This window comes from Delphinus delphis, chromosome 15, assembly GCF_949987515.2.
Source record: "Delphinus delphis chromosome 15, mDelDel1.2, whole genome shotgun sequence".
NCBI lineage: Eukaryota > Metazoa > Chordata > Mammalia > Artiodactyla > Delphinidae > Delphinus > Delphinus delphis.
This window is the reverse complement of record NC_082697.1, coordinates 66,759,281-66,778,767: the sequence shown is the minus strand read 5'-3', so window position 1 is coordinate 66,778,767 and position 19,487 is coordinate 66,759,281. Positions and strand designations below refer to the sequence as shown.

Below are 19,487 nucleotides of genomic sequence, written 5' to 3'. Positions count from 1 at the left end.
ATGTCAAACTGTACCAAAAGTTGCCACTTTTGTGAATACGTTTCTATTTCATACTAATAATATTATGAAGAGAGTGTCAACCAGTATAACTTCCCTATCAAACTGCAAACAGATTTTGGCATATGAAATATTTATTAGGGAAAGAAAAATAAGTTGTTTTGTTTTGTTTTGGCCGCTCCACGCAGCTTGCAGAATCTTAGTTCCCCGACCAGGGACTGAACCTGGGCCACAGCAGTGAAAGTGCTGAGTCCTAAGCACTGGACTGCCAGGGAATTCCCAATAACTAAGTATTTTTTATGTGGTGTACAAGTTTATCAGGTAACATAACATGTAAACTCTACATATACTGAATCACTAATTCAAACATCTGAAGTCTCACTGAAAATTCCTTTTGGGCACTTAGTCTCAGAAGGGTTTGAATGTCAGGCAAACAAGCACGGCCATGGCCCGGGGTAGGTGGGCCTCCTTCCATATAAATCCCTTTAAATACTCATTTACAGTAATCTTCCCTTCCCCTCCTTCCTACTTGGTCTTCTCTTCCCCAGGCTAAACATGTCCATGTTTTGCCCAAATTTAAATCTAATCCTGCTCCAAGAGCTATGCTAATGCTCTGTCTCTAGGGTTAGTCTGTTCCTAAGATAGTCTCCTACTTAGGAACTTAGCTGGGTAAGAAAGTGAGGGAGTACATAATTCTCTCCTTTCTTTCTAAGCCTAAGCCCAGCTTCAAATATATCAGAGAAGGAAGCAGGCTCTACCTCCACCTCCCCCATTCCATACTCAGCACCGTCTTCCCCCATTCAATAGAATCCATACTGAATTAAGAATAACCTTCTTCCTAAGTCTCTCAAGCAGCAGATGGTCTAAAAACCAAGATTTGACACTTCACATCCATTTGGATGGATATTATCAAAAAAACAGAAAACAACAAGTATTGGTGAAGTTGTAGAGAAAATGGAACACTTGTGCATTGCAATGGGACGTAAAATGGTGCAGCTGCTGTGGAAAAGGTATGGCAATGCATCAAAAAATTAAACACAGACTTACCATTTGATCCAGCAATTCCACTTCCGGGTATATACCCAAAAGAAGGGAAAGCAGTGACTCAAACAGATATCTGTACACCCATGTTCACAGCAGCATTATTCACAATAGCTAAAAGGTAGAAGCAACCCAAGTGTCCATCGACAAATGAATGGATAAACAAAATGTGGCATATACATACAATGGAATATTATTCAGCCTTAAAAAGAAAGGAGATTTTGACATATGCTACCACATGGATGAACCTTAAAGACATTATGCTAAATGAAATAAGCCCATCACAAAAGGACAAATATTGTACAATTCCTCTTATTCGAGGTTCCTAGAATAGTCAAATTCACAAAGACAGCAAGTGGAATGGTGGCTGCCAGGAGCCAGGGGGACAGAGGACTGGGGAATCAGTGTTTAATGGGTACCAAAGTTTTAGTTGGGAAAGATAAAAAGGTTCTGGAGATGAATGGTGATGGTGGTTACACCACAGTGCAAATATACTTAATACTACTGAACTGTACACTTAAAAACGGTTAAAGTGGTAAATTTTATGTTACATATTTTTACAATTTTTAAAAAGCTTTTTTTAATTAAAAAAATAAACAAAAAACAAGATTTGAGAACGCCAGATTCAAATTAGGGAACAAGTCCCTACATCTGATCTCCAAGCTGTCTCTCACCCACCCTTTTCCTTCCTACAGTGCCAAAACCTCTAGTTCAGAAGAACACTGCCAAGGAAAGATGATTTCTCTCTCAATTTCCACTTACTTGTACAGTTGACCCTTGAACAATGCAGGTTTGAACTGCCTGGGTCCACTTATACACTGCCCATATTTTTCAAAGGTAAACACTACAATACTACACAGTCCATGGTTGGTTAAATCCGCAGATGTGCAGGAACTGCAGATACAGAGGGCTGACTATAATTATACGTGAATTAACCCCTGCATTGTTCAAGAGTCAACTGTAATATGGAAAGATTTTTTTTTAATTCCTCATCATGGAAATTGTTTCTGATTTATATTCTTTAAATAATATAATCTCAAGAAGCAATACATCTAAAACCAAGAAATATACTCTAAACCATGTCTAAAAATTGTACCTGTATTTCTTCTTCTGAAGCTGCCATATCATAGTTTCAGACAGCTCAGTGGCGTAAATTTCTTCAAAATGAGGGCTCATGATTTTTGTGACTTCTCCATCTCCAGCACCTAAATCAAGAAGTCTATGCGTTTTCCAGTCTGGATTAATTTTAAGCAGTCTCTGAAACTGATCTGGTGAAAAGACAAACATTGAGCCTCTTCCTAGCAACCTGGAAAAGAAAAGAGGACAAAAATGGATGACTCTATACAAGCTAAGCACTTCCACCCAACATCCACACAAAGTAGTGACTCAACACCAACAGCCTTCTGAACTTACACAATGTTTATTTTATACGATTATACGATGAAAATATATATCTTCTATATGATTTATGATTAAAAAGCAAAGTTAATAAAATAAGAAAACACCTCTAGATATCATCGTCTGCCTTTGAGGCTGCAAACAATACACCAAAAAGAGTGGGGAAAGGAGAGGAATAAAAGGTGGGAAGGGAAGAAAAAATATATAAGAAATTAAAAGATGAATGTGGGGCTTCCCTGGTGGCGCAGTGGTTGAGAGTCCGCCTGACGATGCAGCGGACACGGGTTCGTGCCCCGGTCCGGGAAGATCCCACATGCCGCGGAGCGGCTGGGCCCGTGAGCCATGGCCGCTGAGCCTGCACGTCCAGAGCCTGTGCTCCGCGACCGGAGAGGCCACAACTGTGAGAGGCCCGTGTACCGCAAAGAAAAAAAAAAAAAAAGATGAATGTGAAGAATTTAAGTCAAAATAGGAAGGAAAGATGGAAGGAGTAATAGAAAACATGTATATCGGTTTAAAAAAATGACAGGCCAACAGGATCAGACCACAACACTAGCCAATAACACTAAGCAGAAAAAGAAAATAGGGGAAAAAAGTCATTTAGAATATGAAACTGAACAATGAGTATAAAAAGTAGCTCTAGGTATTAGATTTTTAAGAGACACTAGAGAAAAGAGGAAGAGTGGTCCTTGTGATATCAGTTAATCTGCATTTGAAAAGTAGATTCATACTTGTGTCAGTTTGTATGTTATACAATTGGCTGGGTCCTATTATTTCGAAAAATCCTAAAAAACATCTAAAGCATAGTAATGCCTTTGAAAAAAGAGGAGTTAAAATGGAGATCAAAGAGAGCTCTCCTAAAAGCAGCTACAGATCAAACCAAGTCCTGAGGAAGCATCATCTTGAGAAATAAAATGCACTCCCTATTTAGAACTTGCTTTCTAGCTCTCAAATCCCAGTCTGTCTAGGGCAGGGATTCTCAAACTTCCTTTAAGCAGCAGAACCGTTTCTTTAAATGAAGCAGACGTTACTCATCGACAATGTAAAATGTAACAGGAGAACTGCTGCTGAAATGAGGTTGAGAGCCTCAGCGCTGCTGCCAGCCCACTCCTGGGCCTTTCTCTGCAGCCTGAAGCAGCTCCTGAGGCGCTTCCTCTTCAGACCCTGGAAAAGCCTGAAAACCACTGGTCTAGGAAATGGCAGGGAAATCTGTGCCATGCTGCTGCTTTCTGGAAATAATCCTAAGGTGCAATATGTTTGTTACACAGTGACTGGAAGGACGTGTGCAACTGGGTGTTCCTGGTAAGACCAGTTTCAGGAAAAAATTAAAATATGGAGCTCATATAACAAACTCCTCCTCCCCTTTCCCTTAGAAGAGGTCAACCAAATCTAACAATATATTTGCAGTAAATCTTCTGCCCTACAGAAATGCTAAAAAATGCGGTGGGGGGGACCCTCAGAGACTTTCACCCAATACAACTAGCTCCCAGAGAAAACATCTCCTAAAAGACAAGTTGTTTTTAATCCTCAATTGTTCCTATCTTCCAGTGGGAAAACAGGCTGAAAAAGAAATCTGAGAAAAGGAGCTGAACTTCCTGAAAGAGCTACACAAAATTTCACATGGGAGCCAGAGTCAGAACAAGAGCTAAGAGAGGTCACAGGCGTGGGGGTACATGTTTCAAATGCTGGTGCTAACTTGCCATAGGACCAAAGGTAAGTTGCAAAACAGTTCCATGGCTTAAACGTTCCCAGTTTTAAAATAACAGGCTTCTCTAGCCATCTCTTTGGAGTCTAAGGACCCTTGACCTGATAATCATAAAATTCTAGAGCTAGAGGTCATCTGAGGTCAGAGCTCAGGTTGAAAGGCACGAGAGAGAGAAGCATTGTCCTATTTCCAAAGATCATGAGCAACAGAGGCTACACAAAAAGATTTAAACTGCCAAAAGAAAAAAAAATCTAAATTCATCGAGCCTAGATGAATTTTGGTCTCTAGGGGCCCTGGGAGTAGGTGGGAAGAGTTTTGGGTGGTCACAATTACTTGAGGGTGCTACTGTCACTTAGAAGGCAAGGTCAGAAAAGTCAGACTTCCTGCAATGTGTGGGACAGTCCCACACAATGAAGAATTATCCCACTTAAAATACCAAGACACTGACTTTTGCTCAGTACAAGGTTTCCAGCAAACACATACCACGGAGAGGTATGGCTCTCTAATTTGTCTTTAACTCCCAAAGTTAGTGATGTCGATGTATTTTTTTGGGGTGTGTGTGTGTGTGTAAAAAAACATCCTACGTTCTCTAAGTTCTCTCTAGATTTAGAGTCTACAGAGGAGATAAACCTCCTTACAAATATCTTCCTTATAAAATAAACTCTGAAAACAGCTATCAAGTCTCTCCTTACTTGGTCTTCCCCTTCCCAGTAAAGGACGTCGATAAGTACCTTATCTTTTTAATTCAAGAAGGTTACCATAGAGACTTCCCCGGTGGTCCAGTGGTAAAGAATCTGCCTTCCAATGCAGGGGACACGGCTCGATCCCTGGTTGGGGAACTAAGATCCCACATATCGCGGGGCAACTAAGCCCACGAGCCACAACTACTGAGCTCGCACACCTTAATGTGAGAGCCTGGGTGCCACAAACTACAGTGCCCACGGCCTCTGGAGCCCACGTGCCACGACCAGAGAGAGAAAACCCGCACGCCACAACTAGAGAGAAGCCCGCAAGCCTCAAAGAGCCCACGCACCGCATGGAAAAGATCTCACATTCTGCAACAGAGATCCCGCATGCCGCAACTAAGACCCAACGCAGCCAAAAAAACCCACAAAATAAATAAAATAAATCAATATTCTTTCAAAAAAGGTTACCATAGTAATTATTTCTATAAGAGACAGCCACTTGTGGTAATAAGCTTCCATTGCCATAGACGGAAATTCCCAATGGGCTCAAAGTTAAGCTTCCAGCTGAGAATAGGACACAGGGCAAGAGATGTTTTTGTTTTGTTGGGGGAGAGGGGTGCCAAGGGGGGATGAAGGGGTGGGGATGAGGGTTATTTAAAAAAGAAAAGCAGAAGAGCTGTGGATAAGATAAGCCAAAACGGATTTATTAATCTTATTGCCCCTTTGACCGAACTGTGAAATCCCAGAGCAGAGAATTTTAACCAGGGGCGAACAGGGTAGAGGTAGGGGGAAGCGGTTTAGAGTTTGAAATCTCCCTAAATTATATGCAAAATGCTGAATGTAAGGACTATTTGAAGAGAGAATTTCTACTTTATATCACTTTCAAAGAGGTACAGGGCCCCCAAAAGGTTAAAAATCACTGCTGCGGTGACTTGTCTGCTTTCCCAGCGAAAAAATAAATGGTACAGAACAGAAATTCAATGCCGTGAATTTTAGAAACAAAATGTCAGACCAAGTTGTTTAAACTCAGCTACCAATACAAAAATAACAACTGTTTGCTAAAGCAAATTTAAGGCAATTTCATATAAACAATGAAGAAATCTTGAGAAACGGCTCATGGTTCCTGAAAACATATTTAAGGACCAGATGATAGACTGGGGATCCAGACATTCAGTAGAAGCTGGCTCCAAACCTCAAGGGAAGAAAAAGTGGGCCCAGCCAGTGGCTTCAAGTGGTCCAACAGGCTTTTCAAGCACTGAGCCCTGCTGCTTTTCTCTTTGGAGTTCTGGATTCTTAGGCTTTGCGGTGTCTGAAAATTTGGCCAAGAAAGGATAAAAATATTCCTAAAGCTTCTTCCATAGACTTATATGAGAGAACCACTCTAGGGATAGAGAATTCCACAATGTTTACAAAATTCTGGTGAGTCTAAACATTATGTAAGAATAGATGGAGGGACTTCCCTGGTGGCACAATGGTTAAGACTCCACACTCCCAATGCAGGGGGCCTGGGTTTGATCCCTGGTCAGGGAACTAGATCCCACATGCATGCCGCAACTAAGAGCCCACATGCTACAACTAAGAAGCCCACGTGCCACAACTAAGGAGCCCGCCTGCTGCAACTAAGACCCAGCACAACGAAATAAATAAATAAATATTTTTAAAAAGAAAGAAAGAAAGAACAGATGGAGAACCCTTCACTCGAACAAGCCACCATCCACTGCTGGGCTGAATTAGATCCTTCCCAAAAAAACTTGCTCCTGGGAAGTGTGCTTAAGGCAAAGATCTTACTTTTCAGTCTATGTTAAGATGGTTCCAACCATCTTGCTCCTCTCTAATAGATCAGCATAGGCATCACCTGGAACACGTTAACAATGCAAAATCTCTGGTCCCACCCCAGACCTACTGACTCAGAATCTGCCTTTTAACCAGATACCCAGGTGATTCCTGTGCACACCAAAGTGGGAAGCACTGTGACTCCCATCACAGAAATACAGACCAATGAGGCTGTTTATCAAGATCAAGTTACAGTGAATTTTAAAAGCATAATTGCAGAGGCTGAGACACTGGGCCAAGGATTCTGACTAGAAGTGTTGTAGCTGTAGAGGTGGTCAACATCTCAACAAGGTAACTTTTCGTTTTCCTTTTCTTTTTTTAGACCTAAGGATAAAGAAAAAAGTATCCAAGATTCACTTACCCATTGATAGATGTTCTAGACATAAACAGGCTAAAAACAGATGACACAAAAGAGTGATATAATTGGATAAACAGCCAGCCCGATTTCTCAATGCTGTTGTTTAAGAAGATCTGTGTTCCTTGATCAAGGTAACTCTGAACAAAGACAGCCTGTAGTGATTCACATAATTTCTCTCTGTTGCACGCATACCACTAAAAAGAAAGAAGAAAAAAAATGAAAACATACAACTGAAGCGTCATCTAAGAAGTCCAAAAACAAAAAATAGAAGACGAAATTAAATCTAAGATTTCCAAATGTTATAATCTCATGGCACTTTAAGAATAATCATCATCTCTTATATGACCTATAAGGTATAAAGTATTTCCTCATACATAATTCCTGGTTTAATTCTCATTACCTTCAGGGTACGCAGAGAAGAGTGGGGGAAGGGTGAAGAGGCTTCCGAGTCATGCAGCTCAGTAAGTGACAGAGCCAGGCCACCGTCCATGTGCTCTGACTCCTGGCCCAAAACTCTGTCACCATATCCCCCTGAACCCCAAGATTAGGAAAACTGTTGGCCTCTCCTTCACTGGGGTTCAACATAAGGCAATAACTACCAACATTAACCTTGTTTTTAGATAAGAAAACAGTCACTCAATGCAATGATTTAACTCGAAACCACCAGACAAATCAAGTAAGCGGAGGAGGAACAGCAGAATTTAATATTCCAGTGACCAGATTAAGCTGCGCTTCTTCTTGTGGGCTAAATAGGGACCTTTAGGAACACTGAGGTGCGCTTTACCAGGTCATATAACATTCTACTAGACAGGAGCCAAGTATGTTTGAGAAAGATTAAGAAGTTACTTAAGGTCACATGCAACCAATGAGAAGACAAAGTAATAACATGCTAAGAACCAGATTTCTAGGAATAGGCTCTAACCAGAACACACTTTTAGAACAAAATTCAAGAACCTCAACTGTGGATGAAATGTAATCTTCCGTGATAAATGTGTCCCGTTTTCATCTAGCGTTAGTATACCAGAGAAGGGGGTAAGCAGCCTGCAGGGCGCCGCAGCTCTAGAGTGAGCTCATCATCAAGTCTTGGCTCAGCCATTCCCGTGTATGAGCTCACACAAGTCACTTAATCTCTGAGCCTCTGTAAATTCATCGGTAGACTAGAGATGTCACTGGTTTCTATCTATCCTGGTAGGTTACTTAGAGGATTAAGCAAGTTAATGCAGGCCAATCCTCAATATAGGACCAGACACATGAGACTACTGTAATAATAATAGCCGTGAGATAAAGTCCTCTGACATGGCCTGATAAATAAACGTAAGTCCATTAAGTACCATGATGAAACTGCAGAGTAGACCAGTTACTATTAATCTGTTATCCACTAAGAAACAATCAATTTCTCCCAATGAGTAGCCAAAAGTAACCTGCTTCCCCCTGACAAACACGACCATTCATCAGCAGTAGGTGTCCTGTAACTGCTTGCACAATTGATGGACCAATTTTACAGTCATCCTAAGCTTGCTAAATATTGAATGAAATTTTGGGTAATATTCCCGACACTAACATTGAAAGGAACCAGTTATAAACCAATACAAAGAAGCAGACAGGCACATTAAGATTTCAAAGATTAACTAATCTTTTTACGAACTCTGTGCCCTGACTTGATAAACCAAATCTTTCCAATTGTTGACTGATTTGTGTTAATTTACCATTAAACACTTTTACCAAAACTGCTTCAGCTTGATACTATTTTTATTTTTCCCACTCTACATGATAAGCTTTGAAGCTTCTTACATTCACTGCCTACACTTTTTTCCTTGGTCTGAAAACGTTCATGCTTAATCATTAACTAATTCTTAACACTCATTGTGCCTGAAGTTATGCCCCAGTGCAGGTCATAAACCATTTTTTATTATATGCCTGACCTCCTGGTTCACATTCTGAACTCTGTAATACTGAGGCCATTCTAACTTTTATTTTCTCTTAATTCTCTGAAATGACTAATCAAGATGAAAGCCATCACCTTGGTAATAGGCAATCAGGTACATTCTATTAACGTGGACAAGAAGTCATTCAAGTGGAACAGAGGAGCTAAGAATTCTTTGGCATCCACTTGTAAATAGACAACCAGAACAATAACAGACTCTGACTTCCAGAACTAAGCAAGAATTGGCACCATTAACTGCAAATAATGCTTTCAAGTGTTCCCCAAAACTCAAGTTTTTAACAGCATTTCTCTCAATTCATCAACATTAACACATGTGGTTGAACCTTTACTGCCATACAAATCTTTCAGAAAAGAAAATGCTTACTGAAAAGACTGTACTACAGAATAAAAAGGAGTAATGCCCTTCTCTTTAAAGATGAAGGTTGAATTCCATGTTCCTCCTGACCATCTGTATGATACTAATGTCAATTCCATAGCAGCATTATTCATAACTACCAAAAAGTGGAAACAACCCCAATGTCCATCAACTGACGAATGGATAACCAACATGTGATTGATCCATACAACGGAATATTATTTCAGCCATAAAAAGGAATGAGGTACTGATTCACGAGACAACATGAACTATGAATATTATGCTAAGTGAAATAAGTCAGTCACAAAAGGCCACAAATTACATGATTTCCTTTACATGAATTGTCCAGAATAGGCAGGTCCAGAGACAGAAAGTAGAAAGTAGATCACGGTTACCAAAGGTCTGGGGAGAGGAGGCAATGGGGAGTGTCTGCTAATGAATATGGGGTTTCTGTATCAAGTGATGAAAATGTTCTAAAATTAGAAAGTGAGGATGGTTGTACACCTTTGTGACTATACTAATAAGCACTGAATTGTACACTTAGAAAACTTAAGTGGTCAAGCATATCTCTTTAAAAATGCAAATTTCAAATGCAAATCTAATCATGTCAATACCCTGCTTCAGAGAAGTCTTAATATCCAAAATACTTAATATGGCTTACAAGGCCCTACAGGATTGTCCATTCTGTGTCCACAGCCTCACCTCACGACACTCCCTACCAATCCATAACACCCAGCCACTCACTATGTCACAACACTGTACCCTTCTTTCTTTTCCTGGAAGGCTCCTTTCCCAAGGCTGTTTCGCACGGTATTCGCTGTCTCCTACATTTCCCACCACCCCAACTGACCTAAGCCTAAATATTTCTTCAAGGAAGTTTCCCTTGAACTTCCAGACTAGGATGGATCCCCTGTTCTAATACTCTCTCACATCTCCCAAGTCTCCTCAGTAACATTTATAACCACTGAACTGAACACCTGTACATAATTGCATGTCCGGTGTCTATCTTCCCAGTAGACAGAAAGCGCCATAAAAGGTCAGGGACAATGACTGACTTCAGTGACTGGCACAGATACGGATGAACAATAAATGTTCATCTGTTTAACAATTATTGTTAAAAATCACAGGCAGTCTAACAGATAAAATTTAGAGTTTCTAGTAAAATCCTGGAGAGAACACAAGGATAACCATGGAGACAGGTGTCACTGGGTTTCATCAATTTCTAAAACTTCAAGGTTTTTGCAAGGCCTTGCTTAAACCCAATTCTGTAAATAGTAGTTAAGCTACCCACCCACCACAAAACTGCATTAGCAGAGCAAGCAATGAAGGAACACACCGAGTGCCTACCTTGTACCAGGCACCTGGCAGAGCACATTTCATTTCCCACCTTATAGCTCCTGAATGAATAGGAAGCCTGGGGTTTCTGAGCACTCCCAGCTGATTCAAGCTCCTGTTCTAGGTGCATGTGGTTTTTTTATGAGTTTCTTTCAAAGAAGCTTCTCTTTGCTTCAGGCTACCCAGTGTATCTGTCTGAGAAAGCAGAACTATTCTGGCCAGTTAGACTGACTAAATGTGTCTAAAGATAATCCGATCTAGATAGCAACTAAATTACACTAGGCCAGGGTTTCTCAACCTCAGCACTATTGACATTTGGAGCTGGACAATCCTTGTTATGGGGGCTGTCCTGTGCACTGCAGGATGTTTAGCAGCATCCTTAGCCAGTACCCAGCAGATGCCAGTAGCACCCTCCAGTTATGACAACCCAAAATGTCCCAGACATTGCCAAGTGTCCCTGAAGGTACAAAATCACCACTGCTTAAGAACCCCTAAATGGGCTTACCCAGAAAATTTCATTAGCATTTCCTAACCATCCCAGCTCAAAAGTGGTCTAGGGAAAATTAAAGATGGACTCACTGGCCTCCAGGAACTTACATTCCAGAGGAGGGAAAAAAATCAGAAACCCAGAGAAACAAGTAATGTCATCGTGATCTTGGCCAGGACCTTCAGGCCTTAAATACTTAGTCACCTTGCCCTTAAGATGTTGACAGAAAGTCAGTGCAGGAGCCCATGCAACCATGTGGCAGTCCCCCTGGAGTTACCTCTCTCCAGACAACCCAGCTTAAATGAAAAGCTTTAATGAGCTCTCACTAAGTGGCCTGTCTGTAGGCTTCTGCACATGTTCAAGCAGGTGAGTTCTTTGAACGTGTGCTCCTCAAAGACTACAGAGACAAATGTGCACAGGCAAGAACAAAGTATCATGCCTGTTAAAGGTTCACATTGGAAGGACCGTGTGCCAGCCCTACTGTAGGGCTGTACTCCTCAGCTGGAGACCACAGGGTCTGAAAAAGCATCTTGTGAGCTAGCATCTCCCTTTAAAGTTTGCTTGAGTTTTGTTCAATGGAAATAAGTAAGGAAATCTTTGAAATAACAAAGTCTAATCAAGCCAGAGTTATGCCATGCAGTCATCTGCTGATGCCAAGTGTGAAATAGGATGTGATAACTAAACATAACATCTTCTAAAAGAGGTTACAGTAAATAGCAATGTTCTCCCTACTAGCAACAAGACTGTAGAGATACTAATAATTAGCCAAACAATAAATGGCCAAATCAGGTAGACATGACAGGGCACCAGCTAGTCAACATAATGAAGTGTTAAGTCATGTCTTAAAGATTTCATTAAGGCCATGGAAATCTCCTCATCTTTATATAACCTTGTTGGATGAATCGTTCCTTTAAAGTAGACATGAAATTTCCCTATAAAATTATATCTGCTTATCAGACTGAGGGATACAGTTAAAAGTTTTTCTGAAATTATTTTTTTGAGTTCCTCAACTAGTCAAACACGTGGCATATGATATAACAGTCTTTTCTTCCAAAATACAAAGGACTTGCGCACATTAGTAAAATTAGAATTAGAAAGTTATTTTAAAAAACCAACTTCCTGATTTTAATAAAAAATAAATATTTGGTATTTATCGCCAGTTCCCAGCACAGAGCTCCTAAAAACCTTCGAGAAACTCAGGAGTGATAAAACACCTTTTGTATGCTCAGGAGATGACCGGGAGGGCAGGGTGGAACTTTCAGCCCCACCACTAACATCCAGGGAGGGGAGAGAAGCTAGAGATGGAGTTCAATCACCAAAGGCCGAAGATTTCATCAGTCATGCCTTGGTAATGAAACCTCCATAAAACTCCTAAAAGACAGGGTTCTGGGTGCTTCCAGGTGGCTGGGTGCTTCCAGGTGGCTGAACACATCGATACGCTGGGAGGGTGGCTTACCTGGACAGGGCACGTAGGCTCTGTGCCACCCTCTCCAACCCTCAACCCCTTGCCCTAGGCATCTGTTCCACTTGGCTGTTCCTGAGTTGTATCCTCTATAATAAACCATAAGCAGAAGTCAAGTGTTTTCCAAAGCTCTGTGAGTCATTTCAGCAAGTTATTTAACCTGATGGGGGTTGTGGAAACCACAGAGTTTATAAACAAGTCCGACAGAAGCATGGGTAGACTGTGGACCCTCAACTTGTAGCTGACATGTGAAGTGAGGGCAGTCTTGCAGGAAGGAGCCCTTAAGTCTCTGGGCTGTTAACTCCGGGTAGTGTCAAACAGAAGTGAATTGTAGAACACCTAGTTAGTGTCAGAGAATTGGCTGGTGTCACAAGAAAGACACCACAGGCAAGATTTTTTTTTTCAATGTTAAATTTGACCTAAGCATGCACAAACTGGATGAAAGCCAGAACTTCAAGCACTTGTCCCATCTTTATCTAACTCACAAACTGCAAGAACAACTTGGTTTTTGTACTCAGCTACATAATTTCAATGTCTACACAGACGTCCACTAGAATGGGGACAGTCTGCCATTAAGAAGGCAGTCTACTTTCACAGCCCCTCAGACAACAAGGATTCCTAGGAGAGACACCATGAAACAGTGGGGAAAGCCTGGGCCTTGAAACCAGACAGAGCAGGGTTTCAAAATCCAACTCTGCCATCTATTAACTGTGCTCTTGGGCAAGTTTCATTGCTCAGCCTCAATCTTCTGTCTGTAAAATGGGGATATACCACATCCAAGAGTTGTTTTGAGGATTAGAGAGGATAATATATTTAAAGTACCTGACACTTAATAGAAGCAAAATAACTTGATTTTCTTTCCCTTCCTGTCCAAGGTCCACAAAAGCCAGTCAGAGAACTGAAGTTCAAGGGAATGCCCAAAAACCACACTGTAGGTCTGGGCACCCAGCCATTCTCAAAAGAAATGAGTAAGCAAAGACCTGAGATATTCAGTACCACTAAAAACAACCAGAAAGGCTCCACTGACAGGGTCCAGCAGAATCTTTTCTACTACAGCAGGTGGTAAGACCAAGCCTGACGACATTGACCTTGACAGCTAAGGATTCAAAAATCACATTCTCAGTTCTACAATGCAATCATGTCAGTCCAGACGTTTAATCATTGACACCTTGTGTATAAGTACAGCTTAGGAGGAGATATTCAAATCATTCATTCTTTTTCTACAAATGACACAAACCTAAACCAACAACCTCTTTATGTGAGATTTCAAAGTGCAGAGTAACAAGACACCTTCACGTCCATGGAGGGAAACAACTTATACAGATTAGATTAAATTGCTTCAGCTCTGATGTAATGAATAAATTACTGGCAATCTTCATTTCAAATACTCACTCACTGTTTGTATTTTACAATCCTAAGATTTTAACCACGCTTCAGAGGGTCTAAAAACCTCTTTTACTGGAAGTACCTGGGTCCCCTAGGGCACCTTCAGAGGGGAACATAAAGGCCTCTGGTATATCCAGAACAGAGCATCCCCGTGTTCTGTAAAACTGAAGCAAACACTTGTTTAGGGTTTCAACACAGGTTATAAGGAAGGAAGAAACCCTTTTCAAAATCTCTTTGGTATTCGGCTGCAAAGGCCTCCAGACTTTCAAAGGCAGCTCAGAGGAGGACACGAACCTATCCATCAGTGTCTGTCTGGCTAGCTGACTGGCCCCACTGAGCACTGATAACTCATGCCTGACTTGGGTCCACCTCCATAAGGTAACTGGGGAGTGAGGGGCAGCAGACAGAATCTGTCCTTTAGCATAACCTTTGATCTTTCGCTGTGATGTCCAAGTGTTTTTTCATTTGGAAAAAAATCCAAATCATTTCAATTCTATCTTAAACCCACCACTGCTTATGGCAAAGCACAGTTCAAGTTTATATAAGAAGGTGAAAAAATAAAATGTCAGATATACACATATTTGCAATTTTATGTCACACCTTATTAACTCCCGATAATGTTATCTGTGCTTTTAAAAAAAACCTTGCAGTATGTCACCTGCAGAAATAGTCCTGGCCTGGCTCCAAGGAGTTCGATAAAAATCCTTTTTTCACTCCATCAATTGAGAAGCTGCTGAATAACTGTTATTATCAAGAACCTAGTTAGTGGGGCCTAAGAGTCCTTTAAGAGTTTCAATAGCTCTTTAATAGTTGCATTAACTTTAAGTACTAGGTGCAATGCCTCAAAAAGACTAGATCCAAAGTTTTTGTTGCTGTTATCTTCTTTGTAAGTTCCGGGTCAGCCAATATTGAAAAGTCACATATCTAGTTTCTCACTGTCTGCCTCAATTTCTTCCCAGTAAGTCAAACTACCCACCTTGCAATCTGTGATTAAGAATGTGCTGCTTAAAAAAAGAGAATGTGCTGCTGATTAAGGAAGCTGGAAATTTTCTCTGGAGGAAACTTTTTTTTCTGTAAAGGGCCAGACAGTAAATATTCTAGGCTTGTAGGTCATAAAGTAGCAACCATGCAACTGTGCCATTGTATCTGGAAGCTCTCACAGATGATAGGTAAACAAAGTTGGTGGCTCTGTTCTAACACAACTTTATTTGTGGATACTGAAATTTGAATTTCATGTAAAAAGATTTTCACATATTGCAAAAGATTATATATTTTTTGCAACCATTTAAAAGTATAAAACTACTCTTACTTCACAGTCTGTACAAAAAAGTCAGTGAGCCCAATTTGGCATGCAAGCCATATCCATCCCTACTCTGAGAGAAGCCCTCCCTTGCTTCTCGATTTCCCAAAGTGAAACATAAATCCCAGTTTTGAAGCTAGCACACCAAACCGAGTTATTAAAATGGTGCTGCGACTATAGTTTTAGAGCTGCTTTAGCTCAAAGGAGCCTTGCCTCTCAAGGCTATAGTAACTAAATAGCTATTTTTAAAGAACAAACATTGCCCAAGGTCTGTCTTAAACACAGAATCTACCACCATAACTTCTTAATCAAAATAACCATAAGGAGGGCTTCCCTGGTAGTGCAGTGGTTGAGAGTGCGCCTGCCGATGCAGGGGACACGGGTTCGTGCCCCGGTCCGGGAAGATCCCGTGAGTCATGGCCACTGAGCCTGCGCGTCCGAAGCCTGTGCTCCGCAACCGGAGAGGCCAAAACAGTGAGAGGCCCGCGTACCACAAAAAAATAAATAAAATTAAAAAAAAATAAAACTTAAAAAAAAAATAATAATAACCATAAGGAAAACTTGTGCTAAGTATGGTTCAATCAAATCCATAACCCCACTTTCATGCAACTGCAAAAGAACCAGATGTGGCTGGCTATGGAAGCCACATACCCAAATGAACACCAGAAGACCCAGTATGAACTATTAATTTGAAGGGAGGAAAAGCGTTTAGGGTTAAGTTACTTCACAAGCAACTAAGTTTATAAGGCAAACCCAGGATCCTGAAATATAAAGCAGGTAACAAATCATCAACTCAGCCACGTTGCAGAGAGAACAGTCTCCTATTTCACTGTGGTTTCTATACATGTTTCTTTTGTTCATTTTAATCTTTATTCATGGACAATATTTTCATAATGTGCATGTATCAACTCAAAATAATGTCTGGATTGATTGTTCTAAGGAAAAGAGCCAATCTCCCCCTGCCCACCTAATATTCAGAAACCACCAGATTAGTCTTCAGAGAAATTAGCTGCCAAGCTGTCAGGTGCAACTGGTTAGAACACACACATGTACACACGTACACACATACTTTAGTATCTCAGAAGCCTAATGAAGTAAATGAGGTATTACATTTCCTTAGAACCTGGCAGATTCAACTTGATAAAGGTACACAATTAGAAGACATTCAGAGATATCTTGCTAGGACATATTCTGAGGCTATGTCTACAGCTATAGTTCTACCTAGGCCCCATAAAAACCAAGTTACTTAAACAGTTTTTCAGTTTTATAATATGTCTATTTCTTTTTTGAGCACTGAAAACATCAAGTGTACTGCAGTAGAGGTAATCACAAGCGTTGTAATAAACACCTACAGCCAAGAGACTCTACCATAATTCCATGTCAATGGAAATAAGCCTCCTTTTTATCCTACCCAGAAACTTATTTCTACCAACTGTTAAAAAGGACATTTCTATTCATTGTTTTACACCATTATCCATGTTCCTTACAGATATATGACATTTTGGTAACTACATTATCACTACAGTACAACTCTAAAACTGACTGATCAATCTGTAGCAAACAATGTGGTTTACAAGTTAAGATCACCGACTAACTTTATGTGCACTCCTAACAATATCATAGGAGTGATTACCTAACAAAGTGCAATAGCTGTGGGATTATAAATTTTAAAAAATTTTATGGAAATTTATGATTTCCTTTAAAAATAGAAAAAGGCCACTATAAATATTTTTTAAAGAAAAACTAAATACTACTTCTCTGAATGAATAGCCTTATCTCCTTAGATAATTCTTTAGTTTCATTAGAACACATGAAATCAACTTCGGTGTAAACTCTGAACACCTGGCATAACAAGAAAAATGACATAGGAGAATGAGAAAATATGAAAATTATGAGACACAAGATGGGAAGTAATTAGCTACTGCTCTCTGGGCAGGCAAAATGTACTACAAATGCTAGCTATTATAAACGAACACTCTGGCAGAGTTCAAAAGCCTCCTTGCAATAGTCATGTTAACCGCCAACTACATTACGGTCAAATATGAAATATCTCACTCTTAATACTACAAATGCACATATTTAAGCGGCACAAAACTAAGCTAATGAAAAGACTACCCAACGAGCCACACCGCCATCGTTCACAGTGCACAACTACAACTTTTTAAAGAATTCACTCCTGCCCAGTTCTAATAACCCTTCCAGTAGAAGCTTACATCATCTTTCGTATTATCACATCTCTGCAGTCAGATACCAAAATCAAAGTTTAAAGGCGATCTCTCTTTAGTAGCAGGGGAAGGTTCGATAGGATGGGAGTGACGACCTGTCAAACACATTTTTAAGTGCTTAGGGAAAATGTCACCGGAACGAGCCCAGAGAGTTAAATGGCTCACGAAGCACGGTTAAATTTCTTTATGACCTTTTGTACGTTCAGAAATTCAACCAGGCAAAAAGAGGCACCGGCTTTTCGGTGTGATTCTCGGAGCTGATGAAGGTTGTCCGGGATAATGGGTTTGGTCCGATCATCTAGCTCTCAGGCCCTGATGTCAGATGGGTCCCAGTCGCCACGCGCCGACCCCAAAGTTCCTCCGTCCCGCCGCCGGGAGCGGACGCCGAGGTGGCGGAGCGCCTGCAATCACCGCCGGGGACCCAGGAACAATGCGGGGCTCCGGGCCGCGCACGCCGGGGCCGGGGAGGGATAGGGGAGGCCGTCCTCCAACCGCGCCGCGGAACAAAAGGAGTCGCCGGGCCGGGACCGAGCGCCCGGCCGGGAAGACGGGGGGAAACTTTGTGAGAGGCCGGGGCGGCGGGGCGAGGCCCGGGGGGGCCTCTCGCCATGACGCCCCGCACAATAGCCAGGCTGAGCGCGGGAAGGTCGGCCGCCACGGCCCCGCCCCGCCGGGCCCGGGTTCGGCCCAGTACCTGGTGGTTCTCCTTCCTGCCGCCCGCGGCGGCCGCCGCCGGCCCGCCGGGGCCGCTCGTCATGTTCACGTACAGGGAGCGGGTGAGCGGGCTCCGCAGGGTCCACATCCTCTGCGCCAGCCACACGGACGCCAGGCTCAGACACAGCCAGCCCGCGAGCAGTCTCATCGGGGGCCGCGGCCACTCGCTCGGATCACCGCCGGCGCCGGGGCAAGGAGGAGGACGCGCCACCGCCTCCAGCCGCCGCCGCCGCCGCCGCCGCCGCCCAGGATCGAGCCATCGCGCCCAACTCGCCCATCCAGCCCCTTCAGGGCCGAGGCGGGGGGTGGGGAGGAGCGGGCGGCGCGCAGCCTTCCCGCCTCCCCCGTCCTCTCCGACACCGGAACGCCGCCGCCGCCGGCTCCAGTTTCCACCCGGACCACATACGCACGGCTGCGGCGCGTTCTCTCCGAAGCGCGCTCCCTCCTCCCAATGAGCGGGCCGGCCAGGAGGTGGGACAAAGGGAGCGCGCATCCGCGTGGCGCGCGTCCCCGTCTCCCGTTTGGTCGCGGCTCCTTATCATGGCGGAAACGATTTTAAGACTTTTGGGCCAGGGGAGATAATTTCCAAGGCGGTACCTGAAGCCTCCCCGTCCCTCCAAGGTAGTGTCCGCGGTTCTTCTGGTCTTTCCTCGCCTTAGTCTTTGCCTCTGGGCCCCTCATTCACGCCCCCACGACGGAGGGACTTTCACCAGGTTGTGCAGATTGACCCGGGGGTGACCCTCATCCCTTTCGTACCTTCGGACACTTGGACCAAGTCCTTGCCAGAGATGGAGACTGCCATTTCTTAACTGTTACTTGCTGAGCTGCGTGGCTTCCTATTTACATTTAGAGCCGACCAGCCAGACCCCCACCCCAAGGACCTCCACCCTGCTTCACAGGAGCTGCAAAGCGGACAGGAATCTAGGGGGGAAAAGTTACCACCAATCCCTCCCCACCTCCCCGCCCAGTTCCCCAAGCCTGGCAGGTTGCTGGCTCCCTGTTTCTAAGAGGCATCGGGGAAAGCTCTGCCTTTGTTGGAAGTTGCTGCAGCTGGGGCACCTGCAAGTAATGTTTTGGTGTGTTGATGACCCTGTCCAAGAATGAAGACCCCAAATTAGAGTCCCTGGCTGCTTGTTTCCTTGAACTAACAAACGGAAGTTGGACCCAGCACTCTTAAAGCCAAGTAAGGTTTGGGAGCAGTATTTACCCAAATGTTTCTTTGATCATTTATAGAACGGGAAGACCTAGCAGCGTTTCAAAACT

At 42.7% G+C, this 19,487-nt stretch overlaps 1 protein-coding gene across 2 annotated transcripts in view; it reads right to left on the bottom strand.

Annotated features, from left to right (window-relative positions):
* The window catches only part of METTL9 (methyltransferase 9, His-X-His N1(pi)-histidine), a 43,648-nt gene extending 24,488 nt beyond the window's left edge, over positions 1-19,160 (bottom strand). The window contains exons 1-3 of one of the 2 annotated variants that reach the window (XM_060031886.1): positions 18,205-19,160; positions 7,019-7,209; positions 2,135-2,344 (exon numbers count right to left, since the gene is read on the bottom strand). In XM_060031886.1, the coding sequence (XP_059887869.1) occupies positions 2,135-2,344; positions 7,019-7,209; positions 18,205-18,717 (914 nt within the window). In that variant the 5' untranslated portion in view covers positions 18,718-19,160. The remainder of the gene's footprint in view (positions 1-2,134; positions 2,345-7,018; positions 7,210-18,204) is intronic. The other variant, XM_060031887.1, reaches the window with a different exon arrangement.
* Between the last annotated feature and the right edge of the window lie 327 nt (positions 19,161-19,487).